Source organism: Sciurus vulgaris (genome assembly GCF_902686455.1).
Source record: "Sciurus vulgaris genome assembly, chromosome: 9".
NCBI lineage: Eukaryota > Metazoa > Chordata > Mammalia > Rodentia > Sciuridae > Sciurus > Sciurus vulgaris.
The window spans coordinates 14,110,377-14,132,901 of record NC_136469.1 but is presented as its reverse complement, the minus strand read 5'-3'; the positions used below and the strand labels follow the sequence as shown (position 1 = coordinate 14,132,901).

Here is a 22,525-nt window from a genome sequence, read left to right as displayed (position 1 = left end):
GCTGCTATCTCCGCATCTCTAAATGTTACTTAGCCTCGGGCTAAGTAACTCTGCTCCACGGAGTTGATTTATTTAATAATCATCGTGTAGATCATTTGTGAGAATCCCTGAGAAGACAGTGGGCCTGGCCTCAGGTCCTGGAATGCGCGCTATATTGTAAATATGGGAAAGCACAGGGAAGCGTGAAGGTTTCTAAAAGAGAAACCTAAACTTTCCGAAAGTGTCTAGGAAAACTTCAATTCAGAGACAGCCCTTAGTTGATTTCTGTGGGGCGCATTTTTGCGAAGCCCTGTTAGGAAAGGCAGCGGGCCCTGGCTTTTATCTGGGGTCCCGGGCAGGAGACGAGGCTGCAGCGCGCGGGACCCGCGGCACCCGGGCGTGGCGGGCGCGGAGATCGGGACTCAGCAGCGGGTGGCCGGTCGCCGTCGCAGGGCTGGAGGTGAGCAGGTGGCCGCCCCGCGCGGCCAGCGGGCGGGTGGGCGGGCTTGGCCACTCCCCGGGGCCGCCCTTCTCCACCCAGGTCACCGCCCCCTGTTTCCTGGCCCCGCCGCCCGAGCGCGGTGGGAAGTGTGTCAAGGGGCGGGGGAGGAAAAACGTTCTCGGGAAATATTGAAAAACAGCCCACTTGGCAGCCAGTGCGCGGGAAGTTGGGCGCGCGAGTTCCGGGTTTCCCGCCGCGGCCGGAGCTGCGGGTGAGCGCGGCCCCAGCGCCCGGTCCCCGCGCCCCGCCGCCCGCGCGCAGGGGTCCGAAGGAGCTGGGCTGGAGAGCGCGCGGCCGCGTGGGCCCGGAGGGCTCCGCGGAACCGGGGCCCGGCGGGCGCGGGTCTCGCTCACCGCGACCAGGCCGCCCTGCACGGCTCTGCCTGGGACACCACTTGCTGAGTCCCTCCCCGAGCGGCCGTAACTCTAAACCGGTCCGAGTGAGGCCTATTTTTATTCAGAAACCAGCGACCAGGGCTCCTGTCGAGATCGCTCAGATGGAGGGCCAGCCCGACTCTGGAAGGTTTCTCGTAAATTGGTGGGAATGGGGAGTCTTGTCCTGCTGTCCTTTCTGGGAGATTTCAGCGTGCTATTGCCAAGTCCTAGGAGGGATAATGGGTTGCAGAGGAGCTTTCTGATGAGGCTGTTGCCTGGGTCTGGGGTGCTCTACCTGAACCCTATTGCCTGGCCTGAAGCGGTGGTCCTGAGGCCACCAAGCTTGAGCCCGCCCTGCCTGTGGCCTGGCCTCCCTCTTGCAGGAATTGCCCCAGTTCCTGGAAACGGGCTTGAGCTGGTGCCGAGATGGATATAGAAGCCAAGTATCGCATGGCCTCCTTGTATGTGGGTGACCTGCACGCAGATGTCACCGAGGACCTATTGTTCAAGAAGTTCAGCGCGGCGGGGCCAGTGCTCTCCATCCGCATCTGCAGGGACGTGGTCACCCGCCGCTCTCTAGGCTATGCCTACGTGAACTTCCTGAAGCTGGCCGATGCCCAGAAGGCCCTGGACACCATGAACTTTGACATGATGAAAGGTAAATCCATCCGTCTCATGTGGTCCCAACGGGATGCCCACCTAAGGAAATCTGGAGTTGGGAATGTGTTCATCAAAAACCTGGACAAATCCATAGATAACAAAATCCTCCACGAACATTTTTCAGCTTTTGGAAAGATCCTTTCTTCCAAGGTGATGAGTGATGACCAAGGCTCCAAGGGTTATGGCTTTGTGCACTTTCAGAACCAGAGTGCGGCCGATCGGGCCATCGAGGAGATGAACGGGAAGCTGTTCAAGGACTGCAGGGTGTTTGTGGGTAGATTCAAAAACCGCAAGGACCGGGAAGCTGAGCTCAGAAGCAAAGCCTCCAGCGCATTCACCAATGTCTACATCAAAAACTTTGGGGACCACATGGATGATGAGAGGCTGAAGGAAGTTTTCAGCAAGTACGGCAACACCCTGAGTGTGAAGGTGATGACAGATTCCAGCGGGAAATCCAAAGGCTTCGGCTTTGTGAGCTTTGATAGCCACGAGGCTGCCAAGAAGGCTGTTGAAGAAATGAATGGAAAGGCCATCAACGGGCAGCCGATTTTTGTGGGCAGGGCACAGAAGAAAGGAGAGCGACAGGCTGAGTTAAAGCAAATGTTTGAGCAGATGAAAAAGGAAAGGATCCGTGGGCGCCAGGGTGTAAAACTCTACATTAAGAATCTCGATGACACCATTGATGATGAGAAATTACGAAAGGAGTTTTCTTCATTTGGATCCATTAGCAGAGTTAAGGTAATGCAGGAGGAAGGGCAGAGCAAGGGGTTTGGCCTGGTCTGCTTCTCCTCTTCCGAGGAGGCCACCAAAGCCATGGCTGAGATGAATGGCCGCATCTTGGGCTCCAAAGCCTTGAACATTGCCCTGGCCCAGAGGCACAACTGACCTCACCAGCCAGCAGTTATTGCAGGTGGCAGAACCATCGCGATCTCTGCCTGGATTGCACTCAGTAAATTTCAGAGCCCACTGATGGCTGCTTAAGTTAATGAACTTTGTGATTTTTTTTTTTTTTTTTTAACACAAAAGCAATTTTTAAAAATCTTTTTGGGAAAAAATTAACGCATCTTTGTAACTTGGTTCATTTTACAGAAGCACACCTATTAATTTTAAAATTGCAGACTTTTTAAATTTTGATATAGTATTCAGAGCAATAAGTGTGGTTAGATAGATCTTAATACTCTTTGAACCAACTAAAGTAGTTGTGTGAGTTTATTGCATTTTTATTCTTCCTTGAATAATATGATTAGCTTTAATTTCTTCTGTGAAAATATACTCAAAATAAGGATTTCAAAGCAATTTATTTTTATCAACAAATTTTGTAATGTTCTTACCAAAATTTTTTTGAGAAATCAAAAGTTTAGAAATTAGTAGTTCACATTCATTTAAATATCTAATTTCATTTTTAAGTAATGTTCTGAATATCAGGAAATAGCTGAATTTCTTTTAAATTTATTTACTGACAGGGTTGTTTTTATAATGGTTTAAAATGATGGAAGTTTTTAATGTTACCTACAAACAGGCTTTATGAGATATTTTGTTACTTCTATTGGTTTACTGTAATTCAGGTCCTTTCTAGTTTTCTAAATTGTTGCTTGCATAGTAAAACTTTATACATTCCGTAAATTATAGTTCTGTATCAGTTCAGGTGACCCAAAGGCGGCCTGCTCTCAAATTTCCTCTTACATTTCCTATGCAGCTTAATGTTACACCATAAGTTTGTTTTTTAAAAAGAAAATTTATTTGTTCTAATTAGTTGTATATGACAGTAGAATGCATTTATACATTTTGATAGCTAATACATATATGAAGTGTAATCTCTCATTTTTCTGATTATATGTATTATAGGATCACATCATAAGTTTTGGTCATATACAAGTAGCATGAATGTCATATGTATAGAACATAGAAAATATGCTTAAAATCCGTGTTTTTAATCTCTGTTTTAGAATGATCCATGTTACTGATACTCTCTCAGGGTTCCAAAAAGTAAGTTCCTTTATTTTCATAAATGTATGCCTCTTTTTATTAAACTGTGAGAACTATGCCACCCATTAATATTCACTTTTAACATTTATTGATCAGAAATTCACTAATTGATTTCCTGATAAATTGAAGTTATATTGCTTGGATTGATTTCTAGAATAAGTTTTATTTTAGTTTCATCTCTAGATCTTTTCTCTCCTTTCAACTAAATTACTCATCTTCTTTTTATACTTTTTAAAAAGGCATTTAGTAATTGGCCTTTTTATTTCTATTCATACTCCAAATGCTTCAAACCCATTTGGATAAAGCAGCAAGAGGTATTTATTTATATTTAAATAATTTCTTTAAAAATACTGAATTGCTCTTACCAAAGATAATCTAGAAAATGATTTTGTTGTTATTGTTGTTTTCATTTTTTTTTGCTGTGTTATTTCTTATAACTTTGTATTCAAATATTTTATTTCATATTTAACTAGTAGAGAAGTAATATTAAAATAGTTTTCTTTGACAATACTTTATGAATGAATGAGAAATACATAGACATAGACATATATATATACATTCATTGAACATTTTCTAAGTTAAAAATCTCTTAGTCAATGAAAAAATAATGGACAATGGAAAAATTGAAGAGTAATTTGTAAACTACCATGCTGATAGATCAGATATATTAAAATTTGTCGCATATTCTCCCCACTTTTTTCTATTTGTGTACACATAATTTGAGAAATGTAAAATTATACAAATTTTGTTTTAAGTTACTTTTTAAATTTGACTATATGCTATGGTCAACTTTCATGTCCATAATCATTTCAATATACTTGGTCAACTTTCATGTCCATAATCATTTCAATATACTTTGAATGATTATAATTGTAATGACTTTTATGTTTTGTTCAATGACTATTTCACACTGCAACTAATTTCATGTTGATAAATGTATGCTGCTAGTTTATGTCCTCCTTTTCTTCTTTTTCAAACTATCATAAACAACTTGGAGATAAACATCCTTGCAAACTCATTATGCAGATATATCTAATTATTTTCTTAGGAAAATGAATAGATTTAGAATTAAGGATTAAAAGAGGAACAAAATTATTTTGATAAATATTGCACAAATATTGTCCAGGAAAATTGTGCCACTTATATTAAATTCTTAATGTAATGGAGTACCCATTTCATGTACTCCAAGGAACAAGGGATTCTGTGGCCAATTCAGCATGATATGTAAAACAGAGTACTTTAATATTGCTTTATATCATTTTCTTTACATTTTATCACAAAAGTTAAATAGCATTTCTTATAATTATTGTCCATTTGTATTTTCATACTCATTAACTATTTCATAGTGCTAAACTATTTTCTTATTGGAGTATTTTTTATTTACACGGATTTGTGAAATTTCCATTTTAATTCATTTTAAATCCCGCCCAAACGTGCTCACTTTGTTTATAGTTTTGATAGTTCCAAATTTAAATTTTAACCTCAAAACGTTCAATTTTTAGATGCCTATGATATCGTGCTTCAAAATGTTTTGAACATCTGAAATATATATACAAATATACATATACATGAACGCACATATACATACTTATATATACACAGTTTATATATATTGTCTTCTATTACTTTCACCGCAGTTTCATATCTCAGTACTTCCTTATAAGACCTTTTGTCTATAGACTATCTTGTATAAAAAGTCTAACAAAATTTTTGGATGTGTCTGATTATTCTGAATTTCATGGCATGTATTTTAGTAAATATTATCTAGTGTAAGAATTCATGTTTAACTCATATGAAACTTATTGATTGGCTCTCAGTATGACTGTGTTGAAAGGGTTTTTACCTCAGAAGTGAAGCATTCTTAAGGAAGGCTCCCAGGCAACAGCACAGGGCAGTGCAGTGGGTGTGTCAGGCCTTGACATCCCTTTCTGGATAATCTAATTATAAAAATGTTCAAATAGTTGAATGATGTTTGATGCAAGGTTCCAAGAAACCAAATACTCCTGTTTTCTGTGCACAAGGAATTGGTAGGACATATCAGATGCCTACATAAATTATAGCTACAGCTTAATGACACCATCATCTACCATCTTAGTAGAATTTGCTTATTTCCAGGCTTTACCATAAAATGACTATCACCTTACTAAAATATATGACTGTGGATTTCCTTCACTAATGTATTTAAATTTTGTTAATTCTATTTTTGTGTATGTGTGTGTCCAAGTCATACTAGTCCACAGTAGAATTCCTTCTTAAAGAAAATTAAATCTTTAGTTCCCAAGTGCCTTGATGACTAAATAGATCCTCCATATTTGTGACGATTGCAGTAAAGGTAACTTACATAGCTGTGTTTTGAGCCACTGTGTCCACTCTTGTCTCTTTCTATACATTGCCAACTCTGTTGTATAGCTGCCTATTAGCATGAATTATTATATATGTGCCTTTTAATGTTTTATTTTTTTACTTTTTAAGTGGAAATTTTTGGTTATGTATACAGTTTTTGTAGCAATATATAATATTGACATTTTAATGTTCTTAATATTTTTTTACATCTATGGAGAATATATTAAATAAAATTTAACATTTCAAAGATGAAGACATGTCTGAAAATGATTTATACTAATTTCATTAGTACTTCTAATTTTCTAAAGGTTTATTACTCTTAAGACCAAACTGACAGCTACTTTTTCAAGAAGATCCTCATATCATGTTTTAAAAGAACAATACCTATGTGAACTAGCATTTTTTTTAACATATAAGGAAATACTACTTTGAACCAAGTTTTCACTAGGAAATAATTGAGTGTTTTAAAGACACTATGAATTTGATTATTGTATTTGTTTATTTTTCAGTACCAAAACGAAATACATGAGTCAGACTACCTTGTAAAGGAAGATGGTTTATTTCGGTTTACAGTATGGATGTTTTTGGCAGGGCCCCAAGGTGGTACGGTGCACACGTGGCAAGAGACCAGGAGCACATGTGTGTGTCCCCTCTGGTTCCTCTTCCTATAACACCACTGGTATTCAACCACAGGAATCCCACCCGACCACTGTATCTGATACAATCACTCCCAAGCTCTGCTTCTAAGTCCCAGAGTTAGGCTAAGTTGCCATCCTTTTAATACTTCAAAATGGGGGTAAATCTTGACACATGAACCCTTGGGGACACACTCGAGCCATACCTCAGCCATAATAATTCTTAAAGTAAACTTTACCTGACATGTTGAGTATGTAGAATTTGTTGATTTGCATTATTTTTGGAAATATGCCTTATGGTGTCATATTTTTTAAAATGGATAATAAGAGAGAAAAATAATTTTTAAATTTATATTTTTTAAAAATAAAAATATCATATGCCCTCAGGATAGTTTTGGCTTCAAGTAATAGAACTCAAATTAGGAAAGGAAATTTGACCTAAGAAAATGTTCAGAATTCTCTCAGCCCCAGACCTGTCGATCAGGGTTTCTGCATCTCTTCTGTGGTCTCCGGGCTCTTTCCTCTCTGAATCTGGGCTTCACGTTCAGCCAGGCTTCAGGATGGTTGTAGGACTTCCTGTCCTCACACTCAGACAGCTCCGTGCAGAAACTGACGTCTTTACTAGGAACCCCTTGAAAACTTGCCACCTCTGTTCTTATTGTCCAATATTGGTACATGGGTTCAACAAGTTCTGCCAACAGAATTGGGGAAGGGAATCAACTTTACAGGTTATATGTGGAGTGGAATTATGAAGGGAAGAAATAGTACTGAAAAATGTATGTAGGGAATTGCATACAGTAAAGCCTGGATATTTTTCATTATTTATATCTAATTTGGAATTTCAGTATTTATTTGATCTTTTTAAGCCTTGCTTACAAATCAGTCCTCAAATTAATTTTCGTTCTTCTGTTCTCAACACTGAATCAAGCTTGTGGTTTTCCTCAGTCTCATTTTACACAATCCTAGAGAATAAATTATGCAAATATATGTCAATATTATGTTAAAATTAAATTTGGCTTTGGTAATAGGAGTCATGTTACATGATCTCATACTCTGTTAGGTCTAAATTAGGAGCCTAATAAAAATTATAACTGAAAAGATCAAATTCAATTTAGTCTCCTTTATAGATTCTACCAAAAACAATATCAACAGGTTGTAAATGGTCAGGAATGTTTTAATATAAACCCACATTTAATAAGTTTTTGGTTCTCGAGTTTTAATTCAGTGTGGTCTAATCTAACATAGTAATGTCTTAGAATTTTACTACTCAGGGAAGGAACTCCACGTAGTATATACACCAAAATCTATTGTAAAATTCTGTATAAAGAATAAAGAACAGTTTCTTCTGGTAGTGCAATGAATATTTCTTGAGAAAACTCTAATTCTTATACACCTACAAAGTAGCACCACTGTGTAAAATTCTATAAACACAACCATACTAAATTCTGAGTTACAAATGCACTTGAATTCGAATTTGTTAAGGTCAAATTATTGTGAAAATTTCCTTAGAAGATATATTTTATGGTCACGTATTATCTTAGAGGTTAGAGTGCTCCTCAACTTAATTCTCTCAAGGAAATGAGATTAATCCATCAAACAGGATTAAAAAAAAAGTATTCAATTCTTGTCATTCATTACTATACAAGAGAAAATGCTTAGCTCCTAAGAGAGATTGGCAGTTTGGACAATAGCATTACATCAGACTTTGTTATCTTAGGTTATGTAACTCCACCTAGATATCGTAGAGGTTCCCATTGTGAAGTCCACCAAGTACTGACAGCACATTTGAATTCCGAAGCTAATGTCACCAAAATGGTGGAGATTATTATTGACTTTTTTTTCCTAAGTAGTGAACATTGGCCATGATTTTGTTGTTTTAGGTTTTTAAATCGGCATTCCCAGTGGGATTTCCTTATTTTGGGAAGCCGTATCTGACAGCCTGTAATGCATTACAGTTTTGATTTTAGTTGCAGTTCATCTTTGTACACAGGCCAGTGGCATGCCAATGCACCACAGATATTGACATATTGCCGATGTGAATTCCCTGAAGTCAAAGTAAGTGTTTATATTAGTAATGCCAGCAAATCTTTGTTGAACAAATGTCTCAATCTGAGGACCAGCCAAATCCTAGAATTATAATTACAATGCTTTCATTCCTCTGTTTATTTCACTCACCATGAGAGAGGCATGGAAATTATAATCTACTGTTATTCACCACTCTCTTCACGAATGTTCCATTTATAGTGCTGTGTAGTGATATTTACATTGCAGAGATTGCAGTAGGCAAAAGTCATGAGCACTGCAATTATACAGTCATCTTTTTACTAATTTTGTGGTTTTTAACTTAAATTATATCGGTAAACAGAATTTGATCAAGTCATTCTCCTGCTTAAAAATCTTTCTGTTACACTTAAAGTCAGGCGAAGACTCGTTACCCAGGGCCTAAGACAAGTCTTATGTTGTCTGGTCCTAGTATCTTTTAACATTCTTTTTCCTCTCATGCTACTCTTTCCCTTGGTCGGCATACTAGGAATAAACTGATCTAGTCTCAGCTTCTTTAAAATGTCAAGAAAATACCTGCTGCACTCAGTGCTCTTAACCTTTTAGCAGATGGTATTGTGTGGGTTGCAAGGGGGAATATTTTTTCAACTAGTTTGTGAAACAAACAGAAAGATCAAAACATGTATTGCTTGTTAGAAACTAAATATTCTGGGTATAGGTGGCAAGAAACAGTTTTCTTGATTTCTGGGGGAAATTTTCATTACCTCTCTTTGAGTGATATATTTTTTTTTTCCCTTAACCAGTCACTATCGCCAAGGTAATTAAATTTACTGACTCTCTTGGATTAGGTAACATGTTCCAATATTGAGCAAAAATAGCCTTGGCTGAGAGGGATGGAGGTTTTTTGTGTTCCAAGGAAATATGAGGTATAAGTGCCAGGAAAAGCATGGATTAATGTAGAGTACCCATCCACACATTCATATCACCAAGATCTACGAGTGAGCTGTTTTAACGATTCCTGTGTCTAGAATACTCTAATTTTAATCTGACCCTTGCTTTTCCTTCCGGTCCAAGCTTAAATGCTATTTTTATGCAGAAAGTTCTATACTCCATTTTCACTCATTTTGCATGCATAACCCTTACTAAAGGAGCCAAGGAAGACTTTCAGATCCTACCCACCCCTGCCAAGGAATGCAACATTACATACTTCAGTTGCTCAATAGAAGGCCGGTTAGTCAGTACTCATTAACCAGTTAATAAACTTATTACACATAATTATCTGCTCTTTGCTACTCCTCACTACATGTGTCTGGGCTGGGAATCTGATACATAGCCCAGGAAGTTCTAGCTCTTTTCAATTCCCTTTCACTGTACAAGTGATCATAAGATCATGAGACCCCAGAAGTTCAGCTCTGATAATGAAAGAAGGACTTTCTTAGGTTTGAAGAACTAAGGGACAGTTTTTACGTCTGTATCATGCCTCTAAAATTTATGTCATCTGACATTTGTGCTAATAACAGATAAGTATTTCCCTTCCTTTAAAATAATGTTTCTTCTTGTCTTTCCCGGGGACATTGTGGAGAGGAGAGGTGTTCATGCAAGATTCCCACATTGCTATGCTTCTGTACTTGCAGACTATATGCAGGCTAGAGTCAACATTTTTTTGTTGTTGTTGTTGCTCCTACTATTAATGATCTATTTTTCTGATACAGTTTAATATAACGTATGTTTTAGAGTTTTGGAACACATAAGTTGTAGAATGAACAGAACACTGTAGAATTAAATAAAAATGAAATGCCATAGACTTTATAGATTATGAGACCAGCACTTTTTCAAATCATTCTGAAACACTACAAGTGAACCCAATCCATGAGAGTAGCTCAAGACATTAGGCTATACTAACCATGGTAACCGATAGGGAATAATTGCAAATACTGGGAACTAGATCTGAGTTATAAGTCTCCAAAACAAATGTCCAGCCACATAGAAAAGCGGATGAGCAATGTATAAGCCAGAACTGCTCAAGTGATAAACAATGGAGCTGACAGGGACACACACTTGAAAATGCCACCATTATGTTGCCCGTGCATGGGGTTGAAAGCATAGAAAGTTCAAATTATGCCAAAGATGAAAATGGAGGAGAAAGATGTATTTTCAAAGAATCGGCAAAATAAATAATAATCTTAAACATAATCTTACAAATGATTGATGGGGTCCACTTACTTATTATCCATCTCCACTGGTTGTGTGAATGTCAATTGAAATAGCTGGATGGAGACACTGGTAGCAGGATGGTGGTGGCAGAATTATTTCTTAGTTTCCTTAATATCCAATGAAAACAGTAATTATTGCCCATAAGTGACATGTAGTATCACGTCTGTGCAGGAGCAAGTGAGAAAAGACATAAAGGGAATTCTGACAACCTTGAAGTAGGAAGTGAAAATATCTGTTTTCTGGAATTCATCAGACCCCAAAAGAAAAGCAATGGGGGTCTTTACGGTGTGTGCTTGATGAAGAGGTGGTGGTGGTCAGCTCCAGTTCCAAGTGATAGCTGAGTATGGGCACTACTGAAAGCCAGATGGTTTGCTCTGGGGCCTATGTCTCTTGAAAATCAATAAATAAACTCCCAGACTGGGGTATAGCTTGGCGGTGCAGGACATGCTTGTCACACAGAGTTCAAAACCCAGCACCAAAATAACAACAAAAAACATCCTTTGTGGCAGAACTGCACATGGAGGAGAAACTCTTGTGACTAGAAAGTGAACTGAGCAAGATAGGGGCACCAAGGTAGCAGAAGAGCAGTCACAAAAATGAGGGAAGGTGCTTTGGAGGTGGATGCTAGAAAATATTTTCCTATGATGATATGGCAGGAAATGCTAGAACCATCAAAATGGGAAAACTATTCCAATCTAGCTCCCATAGAAATAGAAAAGGAAAACCCGTTTCCTATGAGTAATGAATAAATTAACATTAGTCCCACACAATTTCTTTCCCAGAAGAAAAAAACCTGAGTAATAATAATATTTGTTCTCTAGGATGTCATAACATAGTGAAAAACAGAATGGGTGTCTTAAAGAGCAAATATTTGTTTTCTCACAGTTGTGGAGGCTTCAAGTTCAAGATCCAGTTGTCACAAGGTTGTTTTTCTTTTGAGGACTCCGTCTGCCTGGGAGAAGGCCATCTTCTTTCTGTGTCACCGCACAGTCCTCCCTCTGTGCATGCACACCTCCAATGTCTCTCAATGTGTCCGAACTTCCTCTTCCTATGCGGATACCAGCCATATGGGATAAAACTCATCGTAATGACCTTGTTTAGCATTAAAGACCTGATTCATGAATACCGTCTCTTTCAGTACTGGAGATTAGAACTTGAACGCATGAATTTGGGAAGAGACATTTCAGCCCTAACACTAGAAAGCAAGATGACACTCTTGTCATGAAAGCCCAGAGGATGTGAAAATATACTACTCTATGAAAATCAGAAGATCTTAGGAACTATGAAAACCATTACCAATACCTTTAGAAAATATAAACAAGATGGGATGAGATGATATGAAAAGACTCTAATCATCCTAAAAATTAGTGAACTCTAAAGGAAAAATTTGATAATGACACTCAACAGGAAGGGAAATATAATGAAATATGAAACAATGGCAAAAGGGAAAAAAGCCAAACTGTCATGTATAAAGACATATAAAGGTAGATTTTTCATATTCTGGTACCTGGTACAATCAACCTGTAGTAGAAGTCACCTAGTGCCTGGGTATATTCTAGTAAAGCTGAAGGAGAGGCAACCTTTGAGCATCCAGAGAAGAAGTGTAAATTATCTTCAAAGGAAATAAAATCAGATTGATATCAGCCTTTTCTGTAGTAGTGTTTAGTGCCAGAAAACCATGTAATAATACATTTAAGTTTCTCAGGAAATTTGGCATGACCAAAGGACTTTATTTCCATGACATAATATATTATTAGATAATAAATAATGTATTATTATGTATTCATTATTCTTCCACAAATAATTATCATGTAAGTTATCATGTAGTCATTATAAATTATTATACCTGCATAAAGGCAGACTTGAAGAACTCAGACTTGAATGAACTCAGAGAATATTGTTTCTACAAGAAAATGAAAACAATCAACTATATTAGCTTAAAATCTGGTAATAAACATTGAATATATATATACATATATAGTGCATATTTATATGCATATATATTTAAAATAGGAAGATAGATATACAGAAGACAAAATGTTTTTAAGTTAAAAACATATTTTACATAAAGCCACATGATCAAAAATGGCTTGGAAATTTGGAAAATGGTATGCAATAGAACCAGTCCACTAACTGACTCATCAAAATATTAATTGGGAGTAAGATATTACTTCGAATCAGATTTGAAGGGAGAGAGAAAAAGGAAGAGAAAGAAATATTTGCTAGTAAAATTCAACAACACTCATAGAGGAAAATAGTCCTCAATCCATAAGTGACAGGACTATTCTAAATAGCAAGAATACAATGGTAACCACTATCCTAAAACTGCAAACCTTTATAAATACCAAAATGTCTGTTGGAAAAGAACAAATACCTATATAATGATATGACTGTGTGAATAAAATATAAAAAGTGTAAGATACTTGACCAATACATTATTTGTAGGATAATTAAATGTATTTAAGCCATCAAGCAAAAGAAAATATTTTCTTTGGCTAAAAATAAAGATCCCAGATCTAAGTAAGAAACCTTAAAACAACACCACCATCTTCAAAGATGAAAAAAATAAAAGGATCCACCAATGTCCTGCTCAAATGCAGTGGAAATTAGGAGTTAAAATCTTGATATCTAGAAAGATGAATTGTAGTGCAAATAAAGTATGAAATGAAGAACGTATTAAGTTGTAAACAACATTTCTCTGGGATGCTTCAATTGTCATTAATTTTTATGCAAAAAACGGCAGTGACTTTCATTAGACAACAACAGCTACAAGAAGAACTATACAAAGAAATTAATAAAAGTGAAATTTAATACACCTATTTTAATCCAAGGTAAATCAAAATGACAAAACTTTCATAAAAATCTTAAAATACTGAACACTTGCCATTAATAATTTAGACTTTTTATATTGAAATCTTAACCCTGATAATGATACCACACTTTTTTTCTTTAGTACAACCAAAATGTTCATTCATGGCACAAAGGAAATCTTAAGACTTTCTAAAAAATATGAATAACAAAAACAACGTCCTCTAAATTCCTTTTAATAAAACTAGAAATTATAGCAAAATTGAAAAAAAAAATGTTCGTCCTCTTGGACATAAAACTGTTAAACATCTCTTAGAGCAAAATGAAAATACAAACAAAACTGAAAGCTTTTCTTCAAAATTAAGGTTGGACTTATTGGAATCTATGAGATATAATTAAACTATAAGGAAATGTAATAGCATTAAATAAATGCATCATTAAAAATTAGAAAAATAATATAAGCAACAAATTTTTAAAAGGTTATTTCAAACCAACAATACATTTAAAGTTGGAACAGAGAGTAGTTGAGGGAATTGTCATCTGAATTAAGAGACCCTGAGTGCTGTTTTAGGTTGTTGAACTAAAACGTGGATAAGAAAAATCCCTGCTCTCCGGGACTTTTCAAATGATTGGAATTTTAGAAACCATCAGCTTGCAAAAAAAAAAAAAAAAAAAAAAAAAGGTTGATTTTTTTCCTCTCTAAAGTAGCAGTATTTGGATAACAATTCTTAATAAAGTATGACCACCATTAGACTATACAAATACACAACTTTAATAGTGAAATACTCTCGAGTTTTAGAAAGTGCTGTTACTTATCAATTGCCACAAATAAATGCTCTATTACAATGTAGGTTCCTTAGAATGGTGTTTTACCATACATCTACAGTAACTTGAAGTATATTTAAGGAGTGCAATTTTTTTTCTCTTTAGACAGTTTATTGCGAGATTTTTTTTCTGTGTATCTACATTGATAAGAACACTTTGATAGATATGATGGTTTTGTTTGATCAATATTAATTTAAACCTGCTGAATATCCTCAGAGAGCTAATCAAGAAGGTAGAAAAATTTCCACATTAAAGTTGTCAAGTGACAGTAGATTTGAGAGGTAATGAACATTATTTACTTAAAAAGAGAATGTTTTCCCTTATGCAATTACTGTTAGAGGAATCATTAACTATAACAAAAGCTCTACCAGTCAGCTAAACATATGTTTCATTCTATAATTTATACTTCTTCTTACAGTATGTGATCCCTTGGGTCAAGATTACTTTAGAAATACAAAGAGGACCCTAAAACTAAATAATTTCTATTATAAAATGAACATGTAAATTATCTGCTAAATTACTTGTACTTAATTAGTAATTTTGCATAATGACATACATTCTCTTTGGGTCTCTTCAGTCTCCCACAGATAACACTCTACAAATGTTACTTAAGTCCCAATTACAGCACAAACCTTGTACAAGTGTGCTATTAATCTAACTATGCAAACATGCGTGATTCTGGTATTCCTTAGGCAAACCATAATCCAGCCTTTCTGCTAACGGGTACCTTGGCTCATTCTGGATGCTATACTTCTTAACTTGTTGTTTCTTACATGAGAGAATTAAAATTGTCAATATTTTGAAGTTTGTAAGTGGGTAACATATTACACAATTGCTAGTGTCACTGGGCTTTTGTCTAAAAATTTAAATTGCAAAAATATTTAATGTTTGATCTAAAAATTCCTTTCTGGTAAGTGTTAAGGTAACATGTAAGACATAGCTGCTGTCAATCAAACTGCAATGCCCTTGAATTGTTTTAATCTTGTCATAATTTACTTTGATTCTTAAGCTATTACATAGAATTTACTCAGAGGGACAGTAATTTAGTTCAAATAAAAAGACAAAAACAAGAGTTATTTGTTTAACACATACTTTCGTGTTCATATACTGCATGGGAATGGAGCAGAGAGGGAGGAAGACGAAGTTTTCTTTCCCCAGGACTGTACCTCCAAATTACTTGTGTACATGGGCGTGAACTCTGTGTGCAAATGTATTTAAAGGTGTGTCGAAGAAGAAGAGAAATGGATAATGACTAGAGTGACAAAAATAAAATATTACCAGAGTTTATAGGAGATAAGCAGGGTTATTTGACAGAGGATGTCTGGAGTAGGTGTCTACTTTAAAGAGTCTAGAATCACCCGCCACTTTATACATATATATCCAATCATTTTACACAGCTTCACATCTATCTATCTATCTTAACACTTAGGTAAATTATGTGGAGATTGTATTTTATTTTGTTTGTAACTTAATAAAAAGTGATTTATCATTTTGGAAAATCATGGCACTTTCATATCACTTATGGTATTATGAATACTTGATCTGGATATTTTATGTAAAAAGATAAAACACAATAGTAGCTGGGCTATTGGGCACAGTGACACTCGCCTGTGATTCCAGTGACTCAGGAGACTAAGGCAGGAGGACCAGAAGTTCAAGGTCAGCCTCAGCAATTTAGGGAGGCCTTAAGCATCTCAGCGAGAAACTGTCTTTAAGAAAAATATAAAAAAGGACTAGAGATGTGGCTCAGAGTTTTAGCACCCCTGCATTCAATCCCCACCTCAGCAAAAATTCAACCCAATATTGTAATTGATTTTTAAAAATTTTAAGTAGTGTCTACCTCAACATTCTTATACAATCACAATTAATAGAAGTGTATCATTGTAGGAGTTGGGTGAACATCCATTTAATTCAAATTTTAAAAAGAAACAGTAACTACATCATCGTGACTTTAAAAAGATGTTTGAAAAGTTTTGTATGGTCTAACATTGGAATGTTTAAAAGCTTCTAAATCCAAAATAATCACAATATTTTTTTCATACGAGAAACAAATAATGCAAAATAACTTTAAACAATATTGGAGAATAAGTAATCTTATCAAATGTGTGTAAAGTTATTTGGATTAGGATGAAAGGAGATTTAAATGAAATCATTTATTCCTTTCATTGAACAAAGATCATTTTTAGATGAATTAGTGAGAAAGTAAAAGAAAATTAGATATATAAAAACTGCAGATGCCATATATAAACTTCAAAAGAAATGAAAAACATCACAGAGGAAATGACTTTTAGAAAATGACTTTTAGAAAAACTGTAATGCACAGAGTTTATCAATATTCAAAAACTTTAAAATTAGTTCACAGGGGATTCAGGCATGGTGGCATACACCTATATGCCCAGCTACTGGGGAGGCTGAGGCAAGAGGATTGCAAGTTCAAAGGCAGTCTCAAAAACTTATTAAGAGCCTGAGCAACTTAGCAAGACCCTGCTCAAAATAAAAAGAGCTAGGGATGTGTCTCAGTGGTTAAGGGTCCCTGGGTTCAATTCCTGGTACCAAAAATAAACAGACAAGCAAAGAAACAAATACAATAGTTCACAGGGACAGGTATTCCCTCTTCTAAAGACATTGCTTACACTGCTTCTCTAACAGATAAAGCACTGACTTGTGTTAATGGTAACATAGGTTTATGGCCAACCCAAAAAGGAAACAGCAGGTATTTCAGCAAATTATTGCATTACATTCATCAACATCACTGAGTTGCCAAGAATCTTTGAAAAAGACCACAAACAATGAAATCAGTGGGCTATTAATACATAAAATATAGAAATTAATGTAAAATGCATAGCCATTTCTGGAATGATATATGATTTGGTAGACTTATATTTTACACATTGACCTAAACTGATGCTCCAAAGAAACTTGTTTTGAGTTTTTTTCCTATTTCATAAAAGAAAAGATTGAAAAGTATGACAAATAGTAGAAATTTTTCTAATATATTAACATACATAAAAATGTAAAAATCATCCATATTGGCAGAGTAGAAGGGTTTCAATACAGGTAGCATTGTATAATGTTAAATCTAGTGTAGAGATTTTTACAAAACTGTACATGATACAAAAAATCCCTAATCATGAGAAATTTTAGTTTCCTAGGTTGGTTGAAACTTGCTAATGATAAATTTAAATATAACATTTGGAAATATGTTGCCATTATTTTGTTTCTATTAAAAATAATTATGATTTCAAGTCATTGCAAACTTGAAATATCAAATTGAGTGACTAATTTGTCAGTAATGAATATGGACTATGTTAATCAACAATTTGGAAGAAGAAGTCATTGATCTAGAAGATGACTTTGAAGCTTAAGAATCATATAATTAATTGAGTTATAAAGCATTTTGGATCCAGTTAAGAGTTTCATGCTCATTTCTTTGGAAAGAAGCTAAATTACAATTACATTTGCAGCTACAAACTAGTTTAAAATAATTTTAATTTGTTTGTATAATTACTGTAGAAAAACATCCAAAAGAGGAAATTTGAGATTTTTTTTTCAATTATAAGGAAATATGAACACTATCAAATTAACAGAGACTCATGGAAAATAGGGATCATATGGAAATTCATTAAGATTATTTTTTTAAGTATTTCACATCATTTTCTTCCCATAGATGTTTGAATTTAGTACTATTTAAATCCTTAAATGACAATTACAGGTTGAAATTATTTATTGCTTTATTTTTTCTACTTTTACAACTATAATCTTATTACATACTAGGTGTGTCTAGTGGCTCTTTTAAAGGTCCTTGTTTCATTAATTTTAATTTTTCAAAATGTTTTTTATTTGCTCACATATTAATAATCATGTTTCCTGCAAGTTTTTTTTTCTTTAATTTTAAGTACTATAGTACTTAAGTATTATAAATCTGGAAACGTCAGAATAGCTGAAGGTAAGAGACATCAACAAATGCCAAGCCACACTTCAAAATAAAGGGAACTTCATATCTTCATTATCATATTTCCTTATTTGCTCCACTTCTTGTTTGTGAATTTCTTGGCATGCTACCTTAGTTCTATTATTTCCCTTTTTATTGATTTAAAATGTCTGGTGTTTACTTATCCTAACACAAGTGTTTGTTAAAATCTAATTACATCCTCTTCCTTCCTTCCCTCCTTTTCTTTCTCCCTTTCTTCCTTCCTTTCCTCCTTCCTTTTAGTCCATTTTGTACCAAAGTCTCTCTGCTCCGTGTCCCCAAGAATGAAGGTGTTGGAAAAACACCTAAATGTATTGCAGCACATGTAGCTTCACACTTACTGGCCCCATCACTTTCCAGAAACTGGTTCTCATCTCTTTATTTGTTCAAATACCCTTGGCTTGGAGAATTTGTGAGATACTCAGGGAAAGAACAACTTAGGGTTCTATCACAGCTCTCGTTAGGGGCTAACCTTTCTCTGTTCCAGTTTATCATATAATTTGGTTGCATCCTCTGTAGTTTGGTTAAAATTGGACAAGTCATTTTGTTCATGTTTTGGTGACTTCCATTTGAGGATGACTAGGTATTGTCATCTTTGTGGGATTTTCAACTTTTTTTTTTAACAAATAATTGAAGTGTGCAAACTCTTAAACCTATGGCATTTGGATTCAGGATGGAGTATTTTTCAAGCTTATTTAACCAAATCGATTCCCTTACCATGGAACACCATGTTATTCAGCTAACAACTTTAAAAAAAAAAAAAAAAAAAAAAAAAACCACAAGAGGTAACAGAAATGATACATCAGGAAACTTAAGGTTAAATCAGAGATAACAGATTTTAGAAGAAAACAATAAATGGTCTTAGGCAGTAGAAATTTATGATCAGATATCAAAAGGCAGATTTTATCCCCTTTAGAGAATCATTACCAACTTCAAGAGGGACATGGAATCTGATGTAGAATGAATACTGAATGAGATTTAGACAGAAAAAGGTGACAGAAATAGGAATTCCTTGAGAAAGGAGCAGCACACAGAGAGGAAAGACAGTGGAGCCTTCAGGAGAGAAAACTCTCACTCACTTATAAATTCCTTTATTCATTATTTATTTTCATATTCAATTTTGTGACCCAGAAAATGTTCTTTAAAAAATTGATTAAGAGCTCGGGATGTGGATCAGTGGTATAGTACTTACTTGCCAGGCATACCTGAGGCCCTAAGTTTTATCCCCAGCATCACAAAGAAAAAAAAATTACATCAAGGTCAGGGAAAAGTAATATAAATATTTTCTATTGTGAGACCTTAAATATTTTCTAGAGTTGAAATCCTAATTTGTTTCTGAAGTTAATGGCAGCCCAAACTGGAAAGAGACTATCATTTACATAATTCTCAATATGAGATAGAAACAAAGACATATATATCAGTATTGTATAATAAATATAGGTCCTCTTGTATTTTAAAGAAATGTTCTGCACATTAAGAAAAAAAATTTGCCTTTCAAAGTATCGGTTAACACAGTGATGGGTCTTATACATTTTTGTTATCCAAATATCAAGAATGTCATTAAAACAAAATCCAGTGAGAGGAATTCTGGAAGAAATGAAGTGAATACAGCATTTCAGCTTAGCTGAAGTATTAAAACAGGTTTTTGTTTTTTTTTTTGCTTGATAAGTGTATGGAGAGGAAAATTTTTAAGAGTAGTTTTAGAGAAGGTATTTTTCTTGTCCTAGGATAGGTACAAGATATCACACTTTATGTCTGTGAGAATAAGAAGACAATACATTCTGCAACAAAATAATTCCTTTATCATAAAACATGCATTGAAGAGTTTTATCTTTATCCACAGCACAATTGTTTTCTCTAGCCTATTTAAGAAATCCCACAAGATCGAATTATTTTGTACAGAAACACAATGTACATGCTTTTATTAGACTAATGTATGTTTACATATTTAATGGGATAAAACATTTATACTCATATCTTAAGTGTACTAATACATACATCCCTCATAATCTTGAAATTTCTTTCCTAAACATCTTCAATCTTTCAATAGATGAAGACCAAAGAAAATGAGACCCCTAATTACTCAACTCTTGGTAATATAAAGCCAATTTTATGCTGATAAACATCTCTTGATATTCATTCATCTTTTCATTTATTCTCCTAAATCAGTGTGACTTTTCTGTGTTTGGCATTGAAATATGTTGTGAGGGCTTGAAAGAAGAAGATTCTAAACAAAAGTTAGAAATTGTTTGGTCCAATAAAATAAATATCATAAATATTTAAATGCGCTTCGTGTAGCCAAGTCTTCTTAATCCCTAATCTTGCCAATTCAGTTTGTGGCACCCATGATCTCATATATTTAGCACAAATTATATGAGACAATTTTGTAAATTTTTATATAACTCATAATATTAATTCCAAAGATGTTGGTCAAGTAAATGTAGCTGATTACATATATTATCTGCTGTGTATATATATCAACTTGAAGACTTAATTAATCTTTCTCTTGTTTGATCCCACATGCTGCTTTTTAACAATATCTATGGATAGTTTTTATATAATGTGATTTTTCCCTTGATTGAATTAACATTTTGTGAGTAATCCAAGAAGAATCATATCCATTCAGAAAAAATACTGGTAAGAGCATTGTAAGACTGTGGACAATCTCAACATTTTTATCAACAGAGATAATTTTTTCAGTTATTGAATCTGAGTGAGAAAGTATGTTTCTAAATGGTATTTAGCTGAGATCAAATGTCTAAACAGGGGTGTGTTTGAACCAAACGAGTAAGAAGTTGCAAGCTTACCACATCTTATTAGGGAGTTTTGTCTTAAAAGATGTGCAACATGTATCAAGAAGAGCACGTAGTTCAGTTGAGTTGGTGATAAGTTCATGTGAAAGGTGGGAAAATGTGGCTGAATATATAATTCAGAGCTTTGGTTATTAAATGACTGGGATTTCCTGAGGAGAATAAGCAATGAAGATGTTAATTTACTTATATTGTTATGTTATCTATATAATAGCCTTTTTATTTCATTTAAGTTTGTTGTAAAATCAACAAACTTAAATAATAGAAATACTATATATGTTTGATATAAATAAAGACAAAAAAGAATTATAATGCATAAATAGAGGTAATTGCAGTCTCCCATAGAGCATATGCCGTGGAATTTTATTCAAACAATAGTTTCATATTAGAAACTGTTCATAATAGAATCAATATTTTCTGTATCTTTTCCATCTTTTCTAGTTTTCTTTCTACTTTTAATTTATTTTATTATAATCATCAGTGTATATTAACATCACAAATCAGTGTGTTTGACTGTGGCATTCTGATATGCACATTCTGTACTTTAATCCTGTCTACTCTCTGATCCTTCCTTGCCCGCTGCTCTATCCCCTCACCCTGGCCCTCCTCCCTTCCCTACTACTCCCTCTTCTAATGTCAGTTTTCTTTTATTGTGTTTAACATCCACCTATGAGTTAAAACATGCCCTGCTAGTCTTTGTCTAGCTTGTTTCACTTAACACAGTGACCTACAGTTTTCATGCCCATATTATAATTTCATTTTTTATGGCTGACTAATATTACATTGTGTGTATATATATATATGCCCTATTTTGTTTTGTCCATTCACCCGTGGATGGGAGGCTAGACAGATCCATAACTTGGCTACTGTGAACAGAACTATAATAAAAATGAGTATGCAGGTGTATCTTTGGTAGGCTAACCTCATTTCCTTTGGGTATAAACCCAGAAGTAGTGTAGCTGTATCATCTTGTAGTTTGGTTTTTGTTTTTTTGAGGACTTTCATGCTGTGTTGCACAGTGGTTGTTTTAATTTATGTGCCCAACAGTGTATTAAGAGTTCCCTCTGCCCTCACGCAGGCATGAGCATCTGTCATTTCCTGAGTTAGTGGGTTCTCTTTTGGGAAACCATTGCCAATGCTGATATCCTGAAGTAGTTCCCCTGTATTTCCACTTCTAGTTTCAAACTTTCAGGTCTTACACAAAGACCCTTGATCTATTTTTTATTATTATTATTCTTTTGTCCATGATGAGAAATAGGGTTCTATTTTCAGCTCACAACATCTCCATATCTCGTTTCCCCAGCACCAGAGTTGAAGCAGCTCTCTTCTCTGTACTGTACGTTTTTGTCACATTCATCAAGAACCAGGTGACTATAGATGGATGGGATTTTTCTGGGTCCTCTATTCTGTTTCATTGT

General features: G+C 35.0%; 1 protein-coding gene across 7 annotated transcripts in view; it reads left to right on the top strand.

Annotated features, from left to right (window-relative positions):
• Positions 1–591: 591 nt before the first annotated feature.
• The window catches only part of PABPC4L (poly(A) binding protein cytoplasmic 4 like), a 98,015-nt gene continuing 76,081 nt past the window's right edge, over positions 592–22,525 (top strand). For 2 of the 7 annotated variants that reach the window (XR_013766312.1, XM_079154537.1), the window contains exons 1-2: positions 592–2,253; positions 3,462–3,501. Coding sequence is in view for 4 of the 7 variants with exons in the window: in XM_079154537.1 (XP_079010663.1) it covers positions 1,282–2,253; positions 3,462–3,479 (990 nt within the window). In the remaining 3 variants the exon portion in view is untranslated. Of the gene's footprint in view, positions 6,098–8,469; positions 8,576–11,579; positions 12,445–22,525 lie in introns of those variants that run through there. The other 5 variants (XR_013766314.1, XR_013766313.1, XM_079154535.1 and 2 more) reach the window with 5 other exon arrangements.